The sequence below is a fragment of the Nilaparvata lugens genome, chromosome 12 (genome assembly GCF_014356525.2).
Source record: "Nilaparvata lugens isolate BPH chromosome 12, ASM1435652v1, whole genome shotgun sequence".
Classification (NCBI taxonomy): domain Eukaryota; kingdom Metazoa; phylum Arthropoda; class Insecta; order Hemiptera; family Delphacidae; genus Nilaparvata; species Nilaparvata lugens.
In genome coordinates, this window is record NC_052515.1 from 6023875 (window position 1) to 6042202 (window position 18328).

Consider the following 18328-nt stretch of genomic DNA (forward strand, 5'->3'; position numbering starts at 1 on the left):
TCTCATCTTCTTAAATGCCTATTTCCTATTTTGTGATGGCTATCTTTTGTATTTATTCTTTTGTAGGAATAATGATGATATATATCATGTTTGAATCTAAAAAGAGTTTTATAGTTCTGAACTATTGGTTGTGATCGTATCTGTTATAGTTTCCTCTTCCTCATACGAATTAGTTGAGCCATTTTACTATGAGCAAAAGGTGAAAAGCTGCTCTAGACTAGACTCACCTTTTTTGAACCATTTGCTTCAAAAGTTGAGCAAATGCTCTTCTTTATTCATACAATTTTGAGTATAAGCTTTTACTTTTGAGCAAATGCTCAAACTATTTTTTTTATTTTTTTTTTTTTGATGAGCATGAGCAAAAGGTTTTGCTCACGTTTATTCATAGAAAATGAATCAAATGCTCTATATTTTAGAAGTATAAGCAAATGCTCAACTTTATTCATGTGGCCCAATAGCTTTTATTTATAAATATGTGACTGCTATGTGGTAATTTATTTGTTGAAAAGTAATTGATTTGGTCTGTTTGCAGTGGTGCAACAACTTCCAGCTGCACCCCGGCGTACAGGTGCGTCGGCTGCGTGTGTCGCTGCGTGACAACCGACCCGACCTGTTCTACATGATCGGCATCGACATCCGACCCGGTCGTGGTCGCTACCACGCCACCCACATTGTCACGCTCTCCGCCCACTACCAGATTCACAACAAATCGTCACATCGCATCCAGTTCGCGCAGCACTGCTTTGCCACCACTGTCGTGAGTTTAAAACTACTATTAATTTAATTTGGTTTTCAACTTATCTAAATTCGAAATTCCTAGTTTATCCTATTTTTAGATTTTTTTTAGGGTAGGGGAAGAGTTTGCTCTCCCCTCCGGTACTCTCTCACTTCAAACATTCTCTTCACTGGCCTCATGAATGCAGAGTGAAAGTAGAAGATGTGTGAGAGAGACATTCCGTGCCGTAAATCCCTACCACACTAGCTACTTTTTCACCGGCATCCATACCACATCCATAGATCGTGGCCTAGCCTATATTCATTTTTTCCATTTGTGAACACTCTCATATGTACCTATAGTATTCATTCTCCATCAATGTGCGAACACTTCCATAAGAATCAATGGCATTCATTTTTCTTCAATGTGCTAACACCCATAAGAACCTATGGTATTCAATTCCTGTCAATGTGTGAACACTCGCATAAGAATTTAAGATATTTATTCTCCGTCTATGTGCGAACACTCTTATAAAAACTTATGATATTCATTCTCCATCTATTTGTGAACACCCCCATAAATGGTTTAGTATCATCTGCATTAGTACCATTAGAACCTAAGATATTTCCTCCCAGTGTGTGAACACTTCCACGACAACCTATTATTTATTCATATACAAATACAATCCAGGTAAAAGCAACAGGCATTCGCCCAAAACTGTTTTAAATCTTAATTTGGAATACACAGTCTAGAGGTTATGTGAAAATAATAACTTAATTCGCACACTATTTTGAGTCCAAAAAAATGTATCTACTACAATTTTGAATCTATCAGATTAATTAATTTCAAAATACAATTATATTATATTTAATTCCTGTCAATGTGTAAACACTCCCAAAATACTATAGATTTTCTGTTTGTGTTTTCTGTGGCAGAACGACCCTGGCGCACAAGCCACCTACCTGCAAGCCGTTCCCGACTGCTTCCTGGCGTTCCACTGGCCGCGCCTGGATCGCGCCCAACTGCTGTGCCTGCGCCTGATGGACGTGGCGCACTGCTGTTGGTCGGGTGGCTTCCGAATCGACGCCAACGATTCTCTGCACCTTGCGGTGCGCGACCAGGCCGGCGCCATACACTTTCTGCGTGTCGAGATTGTGCTGCAAGGCGCCACATTCTTCATAGTCATCACCGATGCCCACAATATGCCTGCGCCCATTCGTATCGATAATTTCTCGTTGGTCCCGGTCCAGTTTTTCCAGGTAATCTAATAATATATATAATATAGGTAATAAAAAACTAACCATTTTTACTTGAAAATGTCCAAAGTTGACCGAAACTTGTCGTTGAAATGTTTTAAAGCTTTAAATAAAAAGGGACATGTTTTATATTGTTATTTTAAATATCGGGACATCGAGCTTCGCTCGTTATTTATTTATTGACTTTTGATAAACCGAATAAAATTATTTAAAATGATTGGGGAAGGACTAACAGGCACAGCCCGAAACTATTTCTTCCCCGAATTTCGATTTATACACTATAAATAGTCCAGATAGTAGGTTATGTTCCATACACTTGAATTCAGGTTCAATTTTCAGTTCAAACATTTGAAAACAAGAAAGTTCCAATTTAGATTATTTACAAACCAAATTGAATAACAAAATAACACTCACTAATCACTTAAAATTGTAAAATAATGATCAACTTTGAAAATTATGATATACTCTAGTTTAGAAGGATTATCATGTCATGTCAACAAATCAGATTATGTTGATCAAGTCGATTAAATTGTCTAGCTAGATAAAATTTCTCGCTGATTGATTACACAGCTGGAAATAATTCTGTCTCTCTCCCACACAGGCACTCACATCTTCTGTTATCGACAGACGACGAAATTATCTCCTGTTTTTCCAAGGATGAATAATTGTTATCCTTTTCATGTCCTTCGGCGAGTTTTCCCAGGGATGAGAGACCTAGTGCAATCAAATGTTTATATCATAAACCTACTATGTTCCAAATTTGTGAAAATCGTTAGAGCCGTTTTCGAGAACCGTTGAACATAAATAACCAGATATGAAAATAACCAGATAACCAGATATATAAATTGATATACAAAAATTGCTCGCTCAATATAATAGGATAAAGTAGCCCATACAAGTGAAGTGATTTTATAATATAGGTAATCTATATAAGGAAAGAATTGGCTTATACACACGTACGGGATAGGAATTTCACGAATAACGCACTATCACGTCTGAACTACTGAACTGATTAACTTGAAATTTATATATAGATTATTATTTACCGAGGATGGTTATAGGCTTTTTTCAATTCTTCAAATTTCAGTAGGTCAAGTTCGAAGTTTGTCAAGTTTTTTCATTAGACCCTTGCGGAGCTTGGGTCACCTGCTAGTATATAATATAATAAAGGAATGAATTGGCTTATACAATTACAGGATGTAAATTCACGAATGACACACCATCACGTCTAAACGACTGAACTGATTAACTTGAAATTTGGCATATATCGATTATTATTTACCAAGGATGGTTATAGGCTTTATTTCAATTCTTCAAATATCAGTAGTTCAAGCTACTATTGTTCAGCTATAAGTAAATTGATAATTTTTGTTTGTCTTTTTTCTCTTTTTTCTTCTCTTCCTCCCACATTCTTCTAGGTTTGTGTGGCAGAGAGGACCAAGAGTCCTAACTCCGCCCTCCGCCCTAATCAATCTTCGTCTTCATTGAATAGTCAATCTGTATTATTTTGTATCTGCTTTATAAATGTTTTCTGTAGTAGGCCTACATCTGTTTCCTGTATCTGTTAAATTATTCGCATCTGTTCTGCATCTTATAAATGTTAAACTGATGTTTGGTGTGTTTTAGGGCAAACAAAATCACGTGAGCGCAGTGCGTGCCCGTTCGTCGATGCCCTACGCCTGGGACGAGCCCACTCACCCTCCCGTCCTCACCCTGGTGGCCCCTGGGGGCGTGTCCGCCCAGTATAACGTCAACACCATCGGAGAGGGCACGGGGCTCACCTACGAGAACTTCATCTATATCGCCTTCACGGGCACCTTCAAGAAGTCAGTTCACTTCAAAGTAGCAATTTCATATTGTTTATAAGTTGGAAAATAACTTCCCGGTGGTTTGGAACCTTGTAGGACCATTAATCATAATATCCTCATGGATTTTATTGGTGTGGAGTCTTCAATGGAAGTTCCACCTCACCTGAGTATATAATTTGAGCCGTCAATGAGCCTCACGACTGTTATACAGTATATCAAATAGGCCCATATTTTGGTTGTCATGGAAAAATTTGTAATGTGAAATTTTCAGATACAATGTTATCATCGGAATTTTATACTTGTCTTCTTTATTAATGTGTATTCTTGTTTAGAAATAAGTTTTCTCAATGTTAAACTTCACAGGATAGAAACACAGGAAGTGGAAGTGTACATTTTTAGTGATAAAACTTGAAGAACCCAATATATAATCTATAAATTCGAGTGTGAATAGGAAATAACATTGGGTAATATGGCAAGGCAGAACATCCACCAGGATCTCTTTGCTGATAAAAGCTATATGAATATAAAAAATAGGTCCATTCATCTCTCATAATTATCACTTCATTATACACGCACAAGTTTTTTCATATTCCAATTGAAATTTACTAAAATAGAACTACCAAATCACATACAAGTGATTAAACTAGAGGGTAACAGTTTTTATAAACTTGTTTACCAGTGGGAGTAGGAAAATGATAATATTATTTGTGTAATACTATTATAATAATATTAGTGTAATACTACAGCATACAAAATAAGCAACCTTACATAATACATAAGCTGTGCTATTACACTATAGTATGTGCAAACTCCAAATTGCAGCACTGTTGTTATAGAGTACATTGCTGCCAGATTCCACGGAAGAAATATAGAGAGATTGATTGATTGATTTTTATTATGACGTGCTAGGTCTCGATAGACCCGTTGCACTAAACAACAGTACAATACAAAACAAGTAAACAAGATACAACAGTATTCAAATGAACAAGAATATAAGTATTACAAATAAAAACAGTTAACTGTTGGAAGTTAAAATAGAATTAAATTAGATAATATAAATTAAGATAATTATAAGTAGATAATAAAGATCATGTTATGAAAAAGAGAGAGTAGAGAATGAAATAAGGAGAAAAGTAAGAGAGAAGAGAAATTGAAGAAATGATATGAATATGAATCAATTCAGTTCTTGTTTACACCTGCTTCTGAGCCAATTCAATAAATATGATTTATAAATGTTATTGAATTAATGAAAATTCATGAATACATTATATAGAATTTTTGATTTCCAAGCAGACAGATATAGATGAAATAAAAAAGATTAAAAAATAATAATACTAATGAAAGAAAAATTAATAATAACTGAGAATAACAAAAACATATTCTCAAACTGAAGTTTATGTTAACGGTCTATGTACGTTCCAATTTACAATCAAATAATTGACAAGCTCACACCTACAACGATTCAAGTCATCCCCCCTCAAACTGTATAATCACCAAGATGCTGGTACAACTTCTTTTTGAAAAGTTTAAACGAACCATAAAGAACTATATGACCAGGCAAATCATTCCACTCTCTTGAGGCTTTAACAACAAAAGATTTATTAAAAAATACTGTACGAGAGCGTGAAAGAGAGCGTAGGTCATTTTGATAGAATAAGCGAAAAAACGGAAGTGTGTTCCTATACTCGTAAGAAATTATTATTGGCCAAACTAAGGTTTGTACGGACTGTAGTACCCTTTATTATTTTTCGAAGAAAGTCTTCGAAAAAATGAAAGGTACTAGTACGTTATTCTATGAAACTTGGGCTAAGTAGCCCTGTAAGAATACCTAAATAAAAAAGAATGCTTACTGAACAGAAACAGAACACATGAGTAGTACTCTGTCTCTTCCATCCCCCCCCCCCGAAGCCGCTATAATTTGAACCCTTTTCTCGTGACTGATTTATCTACAGTGACAATTTATTTGTATCAATACAGAATCATTGTTTTGATTCATTCACTAGCCAAACTGTTGTATTTTATATCTATAGTGACAATTTGTTGTATCAATAAAGAATTATTGTTTTGATTCATTGACTAGTCAAAGGTTTTGTATTTTTTATATGTAGTGAAAAATCTTCGTATCAATACAGAATCATTGTTTTGATTCATTGACTAGTCAATCTGTTTGTATTTTACATCATATGAAAACTTCAAACCTGATGTCTAAAATATAAAAATTTTCCTGTTATTCGACTGTGGTAGAGACAGAAAAATCAATCTAAAAAAATCGATTTATATGATTATTTATTTTCAGTGTTGGTGACGTAGTGGACCAGTTGGACATCTCGTGCCAGCAACTAGTTCTGGACGTTCCGGAAGGGTCGGACCGAGTGATTCTGAGTCGCAAGGAGCAGGGTGCCCGGTCGCAGCTGTGGCGGATGACGGGTGACGGACATCTGCAGCATGAAGGCTCCAGTCCGCCGTCTTCCAATTCCGAGCGAATTATGGTAAGTTGTTGCTGCAATCTATCGTATTTTTGAAATGTACAGATATTTTATTTTTTATTTATCCATTTAATACAGTTGCTTTTTAGGAAATTATCCTACAGCTATTGATATTATAAGGCTAGATTTCTATTCTTAATGAAAGCACAAGGTCAAATATCGAGAATTTATTTGGATAAATAAATGAATAAAATAAAACACAAACATATTAATATAATACAGGTTCAACACAAATATATAACATAATAAACTCTCTCCCAGTCATATATTTATTATTTGTAATTGTATTGATGGATGGAATAAATGAGTATAAGTGTAACCGGACTATGTGTAACCTTATCCAAATTTGGGAGAGGACTATATGCAGAAAGTTAGCTTACTTTTTTCTCCCTATCATGTTGATGATGTACTTATTGTACGAATGAATAAAGAATATCACTAAAGACTGTTTTAGATTTGTATTTTTGATTGACTTTGATGAGCTGAAACATGTCATGCAATTGAATATAAAAAGGGTACCTCGATGTTATTATAATTATTATTAGCTTGGATCTTGGAGAGTCCCATAGGATTTCCACTTCGCCGAAGTGTAAATAAAATAAAACATCATTTTTGAACATCTCTCATAAAACTCTAACTTGTTATCTTTTCATAAACAGTTTGTTGCCAAAACAGTCATCTTGACAACCGTGCTCACATGATATGTATCCATGTAGGGCTAGCCTACATCAGTATCTTAGTCTAAGTGCAGTAGCATATACTTATATTTATTTTTTTTAGCTTTTTTGTATTTTGTTTTTGGAAAAAATAAATTCATTCATTTATGAGTCAATAAATGAATCAATATGGCCGTCAATTATTGTCACTTAGAGTATTTTATGAAAGTTATGCTCTCAGAGTGAATCAATACACAATTATTAGGCCCAGTTGGGGGAGGACCAACAGGCACAGTCCAAATCTGTTCCTCCCTTGAATTTTTATTCGTATACAAGTTCAGATAGAGGGTTATGTTTATCCACTTTGTAAAATTTTCACACAATAATCATTCAATTATTGCACATGTGTTGTAGGTACTAGACATCTCGGGTCCCGCCCCGCAGCCGACACAATACGTGGCGCTAGTGCTTCGGCGTCCTGACAAGCGGCGCGTCTCCACGCAGACGTGGCGCTTCACCGACGACGGACGTCTGTGCTGCGCGCACAACAACATGTGTGTGCAGGCCAAGGACGGATTTTTCGGACTCAGAAATGGTGAGTCCAATTTAAACTTATATCTCGGAGAAGTTTCAAGTTGTAAAATGTTGGTATCAATCTGGTTATTAATCTTTACTTCAGCTTTTCTATTTTATTTGTTAACAGTACCACACATAATATTATAATATCGGGGGACCGAGCTTCGCTCTGGAGTGTAAAAGCGTAGAAAATTTGTAATGAAAGATTGAATTTATAGTCTATATTTATGTATTCATTCATTTTTTCAGTCGTACAATTATTTTTACAGTTATAAGAGGAGGCACAACAGGCTTATGCCCAAAATTGTCCCTTTTCAAATTTATACTACTATCCAAATCAAAATCTAGGTTAAGCTACTATCACTCATCAAAATAACAATTTATCCACACTTCAAAAACAAACACATCATCAATTACAAATAGATATACTATGAATTCGATTTAGAATGATATACTATGTTTGCTACAATATTTGCTAATATACTATGTACTATTCTACACTAACAGCATCTAGTTACTATTTTGGACTTTCTGAAGTAAACCTGTTTTCTAAAAAAAGAGAAATAAACGAGAATAAGTTCATCAAAATAACAATTTATCCACACTTCAAAAACAAACACATCATCAATTACAAATAGATATACTATGAATTCGATTTAGAATGATATACTATGTTTGCTACAATATTTGTTAATATACTATGTACTATTCTACACTAACAGCATCTAGTTACTATTTTGGACTTTCTGAAGTAAACCTGTTTTCTAAAAAAAGAGAAATAAACGAGAATAAGTTTTTCTTGCTTAATTTTTCTTCTCGTGAGATCAGCTGAATGATCCCACACATGCACTCGTTCACTCAATTCCATTACGGTATCGTCAGACGACAAAATTTCCAGCTGTTTTTCCAAGGACGTATTTATCCTTTTAATGTCCTTCAGCGAGTTATCCCAGGGGTGAGACCTAGTGCAATTGAATTTTCATATCCTACTTTCAAACCTACTTTGTTCCAAATTTCGTGAGAGCCGTTTTCAAGATCCGGTCACATACAGATATATATATATATATTATATATATATATATATATATATTATATATATATATATATATATATATATATATATTATATATATATATATATCTAATATATATATATATATCTAATATATATATATATATCTGTATGTGACAGGATCTTATATATATATATATTATATATATATATATATATATATATATATATATATATATATACATCTAAACATAAATTGCTCGTTTAATAGTATAGGATTATAAGATCGGGAAAGGACTACAGGCTGAGCTCAAAACTGTCTCCCAAATTTTGATAGAGTTTCCAAAACAATACATTTTTATTGCTTTACTTGAGCTCGTATTTTATTAAGAATTCAAGCTGAGACACTAATGAGATCAAGTGAGTAAATTAAAATTATATGCTGGCAGAGAGGACTTCGTCGGGAGGGCAGATAGGCCTACGTTAATCCAATCTATTCTCACTGCCAACAGTTGGCATCACTCTGAACTTAATTGTTGCTATTCCCAGTGTATCCCAATTGTGTCCCTCGGGTGTCCTGGTCTATTATGAATCCTTTATTTGGAGAAGAAACAAATTGCAAAGATTACTAGTAATTATCATTTTTTCCATAATGTTTTGCTAGGTACTTCTCTTTTTATAGCTGCGTATTTGTAATGAATTTTCCTCGTTTTAAAGGGGCCTGAATTTTCGCTTAGCTGAGCTTATATTCGTGCCTGAACGTATATGAATACCGATCAGTTCTAGCGTTCCTATATAAAAATGTTATTGACTGAGAGCGCTTCAAAAATATTTCTAAAATACGGCCCTTGATACAATCTCAAGAACAAATTACTAATGAGGGTTTCTCGATCCATTCCGAACTGCGATGTATTAACACACTATCTTAATTTTTTATATAACAACATACAGTCAATAATTATTAACTATAATCGACTGCATGTCGTTGCATAAAACATTTAAAATAAAAAACCTTAGTTAACATTAGTGTTAACTAGTTGTTGATACTCATAAAATTGGAGAAAATGTATTTTGCAATTCCAATTATGTAAATAGATTGTATAGAATATTTTTACACTAACCTAGAATGTTGATTTCCAGTGATTTTATGTTTGTGATATTTCGTTTTTTTCTGTCTGTGAATTTCCATGTATAGTTTATGATTGGAATGCAGAATTTTATCATCGAATACCAAATATTGTTGAAAATTGAATTGTCTCTAGATTTCCATGTTCATCTTTTCAGATGAATCTGAATTCCCATGGCAGAAGTGTATGTACTGTTTTTAATAGCTAATTAACCATGCTTAAAACACTTTGTGATAGTTGAAAATAACCATAGAAGATCTACGAAGAACTAGCTAGATAGAATTGATTTTTTTCTTATTAGTTCAACTATGCCAAACTTCAATAACTTAATACCACTCATGTTTGACTTTCATTTACTCTAACAATGATTGGATTTTTTATTCTATTTTAATCCTTTAATAATGTTTTTCTACGACTTATCCCTGCACCATTTGTCTAGTCTCCACATCACGTGTAATAACAGATTCAATACCCGGTAACGTTATTTTAATTCAATTATTAGATGGGTCAAGTAGAATAAAGCGTTATCAGAAGAGTAGAAAATCTTTAATTAAAGCGTGTAATACACGATAACAAATAATTATTTATTAATGTTATTATTCGATTGGTCAAGTAGAATAAAGCGTTATCAGAAGAGTAGAAAATCTTTAATTCATGATATCAAATTATTTATTAATGTAATTAATTGTAGATTTATTTTATGAAAAATGAATACCGGTGTGCTTAATTATTTGGATATTATGCATTTTGTATTTGCACATTGAAAAGTAAATGTAAAGTATGGTTCTCTAAAGTATATATAAATTTTATTTCGTAAATCGACATAATAATAAATGAATGAATGAAGTAAGTGTGGTTTTCGACAGATTTTGTTGCCAAATATTCGATTGTTAGATATCTAGGGGTAAATACGAGTTTCAACTTTTCTCGATATTAAATTATTCAATTTTATTGTATTTCTGTAATCTCTACTCTACATTCATCATTCATTCACTTCCCTAGTGAATGTTTTATCGTTGTTTTGATTAATCTGTTATCAAATATATCCATTCTCTATCATCAATAGTGTTATGTAATGTAATGTATTTCCATAATCTCTACTCAACAATCATTATCCATTCTTCTCCTCAGGGAATATTCTATCATTGGCTGACTAATCTCTTAACTCTCTTATCAAATATATCCATTCCCTATCATTGATAATGTAATGTAAAAAATTCAAAAATATATAATCAAATTAAGAATTAAAAACGAATTCTCTGCTTCAAAACTGTATTAAAAATGCAATTTTAATGCTGTAAAATGCCTAACAAGTTGGAATTGTATTGATTTGCATTTTTGTGCAGGGAGTGAAGTAGTGTTGGGCCCTCCACAGCCCGAGTGTTTCCGAACAACTGAGCAGGGCATTCCTCTGGAGCAGGCGGTTTCCAGGCATCGACTCAGGCCAGGCTCTGGCTTTCTCAAGATTAAGATTGACACTGACGGACCTACAAGAGTGGTGCAGATCTATGATGTTAAAGAAAAGGTGAGTTCATTGACTACTTTATTCATTCATGTGCATATCACTTCAATGATTTTCAGAGGAACAGCTAAGGGCCGGTTCCCGATCTCGGGATTTGGCTAAGTTCTAGGCTTTAAACAGCTGGCGTCAGAAAATTGGCTTTCCGAAACAGGGCATAAGTTAGTCTCAGTTTTTATAACAATCTTTATTTCCTTATTTCTAAAATTGGGAACGTTTTTCCTTGACGAAATTGAATATCCCTAAATAATTCAAAATAGCTCAATCTTTACACTATTTTCTATTTATTTTATTTTGTATTCAATTTTCTAGTTTTTCTAAACTTAATTCATACGTGACTTTGCCAATGACAACGACTACGCCCCGTTTTGGAAAGCCAATTTTCTGACTTCAGCTGTTTAAAGTCTAGAACTTAGCCAAATCCCGAGATCCGAAACCGGCCCTATAATAGTTCCATTAATTTATTTATGGGTACCTTTATCTCTTTCATATCGCGATGAGCGATATTTTTTGCTGTATACCTGATACTCCAGCATTTTTCCAGCTATGACACTCCGAAATCGAAAAGTTGATTGCTTCGATAAAATAGTGTTCCTGATTTCAAAATTTTATCAAAATTGTATCGTAAAAATACTTTTAGGATAGAAAATATTCATTTTAAAGGTATGAATCAAATGTAATTTCATAGGAAATGAAAGATGCTGGCTTTATGATTCAGAGGCCCGGGTTCAAATCCCGGCCTGGGCAAGATATTTATCTCGGGCCACTCCCGTGCTATTTAGGCCCTGAAATTGATCAGTTGCGACCTGAAAAACTCTGACACCAGACTTGAGCCAGCCAGGATATTATTATTTTATTATTATTATTATTATTATTATTTATTATTATTATTATTTATTTCATAGGAAAAAGATTTAAATCTTGTGGAATCTACTCTTGTGAATCTACTTTCAACACTTTTCCATCTCTTCGAGAAGGAAAAAAAATTCCTCTTCGTTTTAAGCTGGATTCCCACATTTAAGAGTACGGTACAGTGAACATATTATTCCGATAGCTCTGATTGTTCTATTCCCACTCAGGCCAATTGACCGAGTATGAATAGTCCCATTAGAACCTATGTAAATGATATTTTCACTGCACCGGTCACGTTCACGGATACTGATATTTCGCTATTCAAATTTGAAGATAAGAATAGAATAGATGTTTATTTCATCAATACACTTACTAAAAACAATAGTCACATTTTTAATAAATTGAATGATAAAAGAAGTACTAAGAGGAAGATAAGTTTTACATTAAGAATATTGAAAATTCAATTGACTTTAATAAATGTAAATGTTTGCATTAGCAGAAGTCTTTGGGATGATTTATAGCATATAATCGGGATTTTCGTTTAATAATATTTATCCATTAATTAGCATTTTAACAAGTAAAATTTCCAATTTATTTCCATCTGTCAATTGACTTTGTTAATTCCCGTGATTTTTAAGTTTATTTTAATAATAATAATAATAATAATAATTAATAAACTTTATTGCCAAAAAACAGTCCATACAAAATAATACTCAATCATCTAGAGCTTAAACTAATAATAATAAATAATAAAATTATGATTATTATAGGTTTATACATTTAATTTATTTGACAATAAATACTCTCATGCAAGGGAAGCTTCCCTGTACGCATGGAGGAGTTGCTGAAGACCCTAAAAACTCTCTTATGGTTAAAAAATCAACATTATTTTCGAATTTATCTTCTTTTTTGAACAGAGAACGTATTCGATAGCCGAGGAGCACGATTGGGTGAGTGTGATGGGGTCTGGCAATCTGCATCAACATTCTATCAACAGCCTATCCTCGTCGTCTATAGGCGAAGATGTCATTGCCAACTCGGCCGGCAACAGTTCAATACGCGAAGTACAGGTTAGTATATCAAATTCACATTCATTCATTTATTAGAACCTAAAAGATAACCCGTGCTCCGCAAGGGTCTAATTAAAAACTTGACCTACTGAAATCTTGAAGCATTTAAAATAGGCCTATAACCATCCTCGGTAAATTAAGAAACTATATACAAAATTTCAAGTCAAGTCCAGTAGTTCAGACGTGATGATGCTTCATTCGTGAATCTAGTATCCCGTACGTTTAAGCCAATTTTCCCTCTATTATATAATAGATAATTAATTACAAAATCCGGAATGAGCCAACAGGCATTCACTCAAAGCTGTGACTATCCCTAGTTTATAATAATATATATGTTATATAAGCTATTCATTCATTCATTCATTCATTTATTGTATAAAACACTATAATCATAATATAATTATGACATTGGAGGAAAAACTAGGCTGAGCCTGTACTATTTCTCTCCAAAAATTTTAATAAAATGTTAATGTTGTCCAAAAGTTATAAGGTTATGTAATCACACACTGCTTTGTCACTTGATTTTCCGTCCAGGAATAATGAGTTTGAAATGTTGAATTTTGAAGGTTATTTTATACTCTAAATGAATCACAGAATGTATTACAATAAATTAAAAACTAAAGAAATATTGCACTTATTATTATGTTCATAATGTTCTTATGGTTCAATGAATATTGCTCAAGGTTCAATGTATATGGCTTGAGATCAGGTGCCTAGGAAATGGCTTGAGCAAATATGCTGGGTTATATCTAAAACATTAGTCAATGGTATAGAATTCATCTTTTTTCATCTTATTTCACTGGTGTGGCAATGCTTTGAATACAATACGTACGCGTATTTCTTGAAGTTTATAAGAAAATGTTTGAATTAATAAAATTTTGTATCTGTTCTTAAAGTTAGCATATCTTTAAATACAGTGACAGCCACTTGCTTTTTACAAAATCAGATTGAACAAATGGAAAGGGATTGCAAGTATTTGCATTCATTTACTATTCAATTTTTAATTTTATAGTTTTATAAATTTTTCAATTTCGATTTTATTTCAAGTTTATGATGTTTTATTTTTCAGTTGACAGTAGGCCTACCCCATGGTCTGGGATTGAGTCTGATATCCCGACAGCCTCCCGAAGAATTAGTGTTCATGCAGCTGACTGGCATCGACTTCAATGCCATGTGGACGCCCGAAATCGAGATGTTCAATGTCACCATAAAAGATATTCAGGTAGTTTGACTCATTTTTCTTATACTTTTCATACATCTTAAGCTGGATTCCTACATATCAGTATCAGTGCTCAGTGAAATTATTATTCCTATAATTTATAATAAGACTATCCCCATTAGACGAGTGGAGAAAATACTCCCAACTCATGATAATGATACTAATCTTGAGAAAAATAATATACTGAGCACTGATACTAATTTGTGGGAACCCAGCTTTATAGGGGGCTTGCTTATATTTTTCTGGTTTTATTTATTTATTCATTCAACAATGATAAAACACATAATCATTAAATGATTGGAAATGGAAAAACAGGCTTATAGCCCTTACTATTCCATTCCCAAATTTTGATTGCATATTAGTCTAATAGAGGTTATGATTGTTCAGCACATTTAAACACATAAATTTTGATCACAGAATTTATTAATTAATTTTGTTTATTAATTAGTATATCCACTAGAAGCTTTCAAAGTATTTCTGTCGTCTGTGCACAGCTATAAAAATAGAATGAATTTTTCTATGGTGGTGCAGTTAGTTAATAGGAAGGATGAAAGAGTGTACTTGAATAAATAACCTGTTCAAATAAAAATGTCATCCTATAATCAATTTATTATAACTGTCTTCTTTAAACCTCATATACTTCAGTACAGAAAGAGGCAAATAAAAATGCCATTCTAAATCTATTCATTAGAACTATATCCTTTCAACCTCCTATAAATCTGTACAGAAAGAGGCAATTTTTGGCTGATTTATCAGAACTATATTCTTTCAACCTCCTAAACATTAGTTTAGATAGGTGGAGGTTGAAACATTAGTTTTTAGTTTAAACTAAGAATTGTTCCAATCTTTCAACCCACAGTTTATTTTTATTGCTTTATGCATTTAACAACGTTTTCATCGACTCACTTTCGTTATTGTCTGTCTGTAAAGGTAGAATTTAGTGACGCAAGTTTCGTCCACTTCTCGACTAACTAGAGATTTGAAACATTCAGGACAGGTAAAACCGGATGATAATGCATTCTTTCATAATTTTTTTTAATTGACTCATTATTTTATTTTCCAATTTTGCAGGTTGACAATCAACTATTTGAAGCCCAGTATCCAGTTCTGTTGTACGTGACCCCGAGCTCTCGTACCACTGACCCTGAAGAAGTGGCTCGTCCCGCTATACAAGTTACCATTGAAAAAACGCCACAGACCAAGTACTCCAATGCCGATATATTCAAGGTATTTTTCAAATTTCTATTTCAACTATTTGCTAGATCAATATTTGTGCTACCCGATTTGGAGACCATCTTCAATATTTAATTTTTCGTGCATTTTTAATTCACTTGTTCAACTTAGTTCGGCCAATATATATTTCATTTTCTACTTTGGAATAGTGGATTTGTTCATTTGTAAAACGCTCGTTCATTACCCTATATAATGTGAATGGATTAAATACATATTTATTTATTGAAAACAAGAATTTGTCATTACTCGTCATTACTATTAACAAACAAATTAACAATCGTCATTACTATTACAAACAAACTCGTCATTACTATTATTACATTCATAACCCTAGATTGTTTTTTATTATCATTCTTTGTAACTTACTGAACATTCTCGTGATTGCGAATAAAGATGCATATTCTGATTTGATTAATTTTCTATTTTTGATTCAATGATTTTATTTTAGTCAAATACATAAAGTACAATAGGCATGTCAGTACAATAAGATTACAATAACAAAAATATATGGTTTTGGCATTAAAGCTATTCGGATTTCCAACAATGATCACGCATATAACAATAGACCCTTGCGGAGCACGGGTTATCCGCTAGTATACAATATGTGAAAACAAAAATCATAATTGTTTTAATAATGATTGTATATGTTTTGATTGATTTGTGTAGCATCTAGTGGTTCGCGTGAAGAATCTGTCGCTGAGCATTGAGGAGCGACTGGCGCTGAAGCTGTTCGACTTTGCCGGGTACGGCGGGGAGGAGGGCAACGAGGATGTCAACGAGAACGAATTCGAAGCACAGCGCATGCTCGCCGAGGCCACCTCCATCAACAACAAACGCTACTACTTCCGCTGCTTCAAACTCATTCTTACTCAGGTTAGCAGACATTTCCGAAAAAAAATCTCACTCATTAAAACCTGAATAATATGAGCATTTATTGCTTGAAACTCATTCTCACTTAGGTGAGATGAGCTATATTTTGAAAATAATCTGACTCATTGTTCAACAGATCAGAATAAGATGAGCATTTGATCACTTAAAACTCATTATTACTCATGTGAGATGAATTATATTTCATAAATAAATCCAAGTCTTCTTTGATGTCCAATTTGTACCAAGAGCTTGGAGAATTAATATAATTTGTCTAATTTGCAAGTCCAGTCTGTTTCCAGCCAAGATCTTAGTGAGTTGATAGTTTATAGCGTTAAGAATAACCGCAACTAGTTAGGAACCATAATAGTTAGTAACCTTAACTACTAGTGACCCCCTGGGTTGGAGAACTCGCTTAAGAACTGTTGTATTGTAATCTTTGAAACCTGCAACTTTTAATTATACAGGATAAATGAAAATTATGGAAACTGCTAAATATTTCTTCTACAAGAATAATATTAACTGTAGGTTTCATTGGGGTTCCTAATTGAAATGAAAAATTTCTCTGTCGCTTCAACATCTTTTTCTCTCATATGAATCTAAAATCCTTTGTTTAATGAGAAGGTGTGATACATGATTTCGATACAGAGTTCCAAGAGGGGAAAAGAATGGCGAAAACTGCACATTGATATCTCAACCCGTATCAGTTTGTTGATGTAAAAGTTGTAAATTATGTTTCATATTAACCAGATGAAATCATGTGTCAGCGCATGAAGGTCTGTCTGTGAGATAGCTTCAAAATAGCCACAGCTGATGTTATGAATGAATGAATGGGAAAACTGATGTAATTGCATGCAATGAATTCTCCAGCTGACTAAATGATAGATCACAACAATTTTTTTCTTATGCACTTTCAATGTTATTCTCATATTCTGAAAAAAGGACGAAGGAGTGAGTCGATTTGTTGTCCAACGAACTTGACCTGTAAAAATGTTCGAAGAATACGTGTTCAAAATTTGAAGCTGATTGATCAGTTCTTTCTTGAGTTATTGTAGAACATACAAACTGACAGACACCGACTGACCTTCAGCAAGTTAAAAGTGAGAACTTGCTAAAGCTCGTTCAATAATCAGAAATTAATTGAGTCTTTTCTTGATGGAAATGTGTTTGATAGCCTCTCTAAATGCTATTGAATCTAATCAAATCGAAATAAAATTGCCAATGACTTCTTATATGATGCTACAGAATGTGATTTTGATGATTTCAGATTCGTTTGAGCGTCATGACAAGCAGCAAACTGGGAGATAGACTGCTGAGCATCAAGAGGAAGCTCGGTTTCACACTGATCAAGTTTGAGGACGCGGCCGTTGAGCTGGAGCCCTATGTCAAGCTGCATTTCTTCGAGACGGCTCAGTTCATTGTCAACTCCATTCTCAAGCATTACAAGAATGTCAGTTACAATCTGAAAATTCTCATTATCTATAATAAAGGAAATAATCGGTTCATACTTGAAGTGGATATGAAACTCACGAATGACGATGCATCATCACGTCTGAACACTGAACTGATTAACTTGAAATTTTGCATATTGATTCTTAATTTACCGAGGATGGTTATGGACCTATTTTGAATTTTAAAGGTTTCAGGAGGTCTAGTTTCCAATTAATCCCTTGCGGAGGTTACCTGCTAGTATATAATAATAATAATACCGAGTGACATGGCTGGCTCAGGTCTGGTGTCATAATTTTCAGGTTGCACCAGATCAATTTCAGGGCCTCTGACATGACCCAACGATTGTTTTTAGGCAGCCAGAACCAAAGGCTCAACGTGTCCATCCGAAACACGGGAGTGGCCCGAGAAAAATATCTTGTACGGGCCGGGATTTGAACCCGGGCCTCTGAATTATAAAGTCAGCTTTTACAAGCCATTCATA

The 18328-nt window shown here is 33.6% G+C and overlaps 1 protein-coding gene across 3 annotated transcripts in view; it reads left to right on the forward strand.

Moving 5' to 3' along the window:
* LOC111049518 (vacuolar protein sorting-associated protein 13D) overlaps nucleotides 1–18328 on the forward strand; it is a 119369-nt gene that overhangs the window by 84982 nt on the left and 16059 nt on the right. For 2 of the 3 annotated variants that reach the window (XM_039438804.1, XM_039438805.1), the window contains exons 35-46: nucleotides 533–757; nucleotides 1651–1974; nucleotides 3598–3797; nucleotides 6076–6268; nucleotides 7336–7516; nucleotides 9793–9819; nucleotides 10982–11160; nucleotides 12924–13076; nucleotides 14146–14298; nucleotides 15367–15522; nucleotides 16195–16401; nucleotides 17663–17845. In XM_039438804.1, the coding sequence (XP_039294738.1) occupies nucleotides 533–757; nucleotides 1651–1974; nucleotides 3598–3797; nucleotides 6076–6268; nucleotides 7336–7516; nucleotides 9793–9819; nucleotides 10982–11160; nucleotides 12924–13076; nucleotides 14146–14298; nucleotides 15367–15522; nucleotides 16195–16401; nucleotides 17663–17845 (2181 nt within the window). The remainder of the gene's footprint in view (nucleotides 1–532; nucleotides 758–1650; nucleotides 1975–3597; nucleotides 3798–6075; nucleotides 6269–7335; nucleotides 7517–9792; nucleotides 9820–10981; nucleotides 11161–12923; nucleotides 13077–14145; nucleotides 14299–15366; nucleotides 15523–16194; nucleotides 16402–17662; nucleotides 17846–18328) is intronic. The other variant, XM_039438806.1, reaches the window with a different exon arrangement.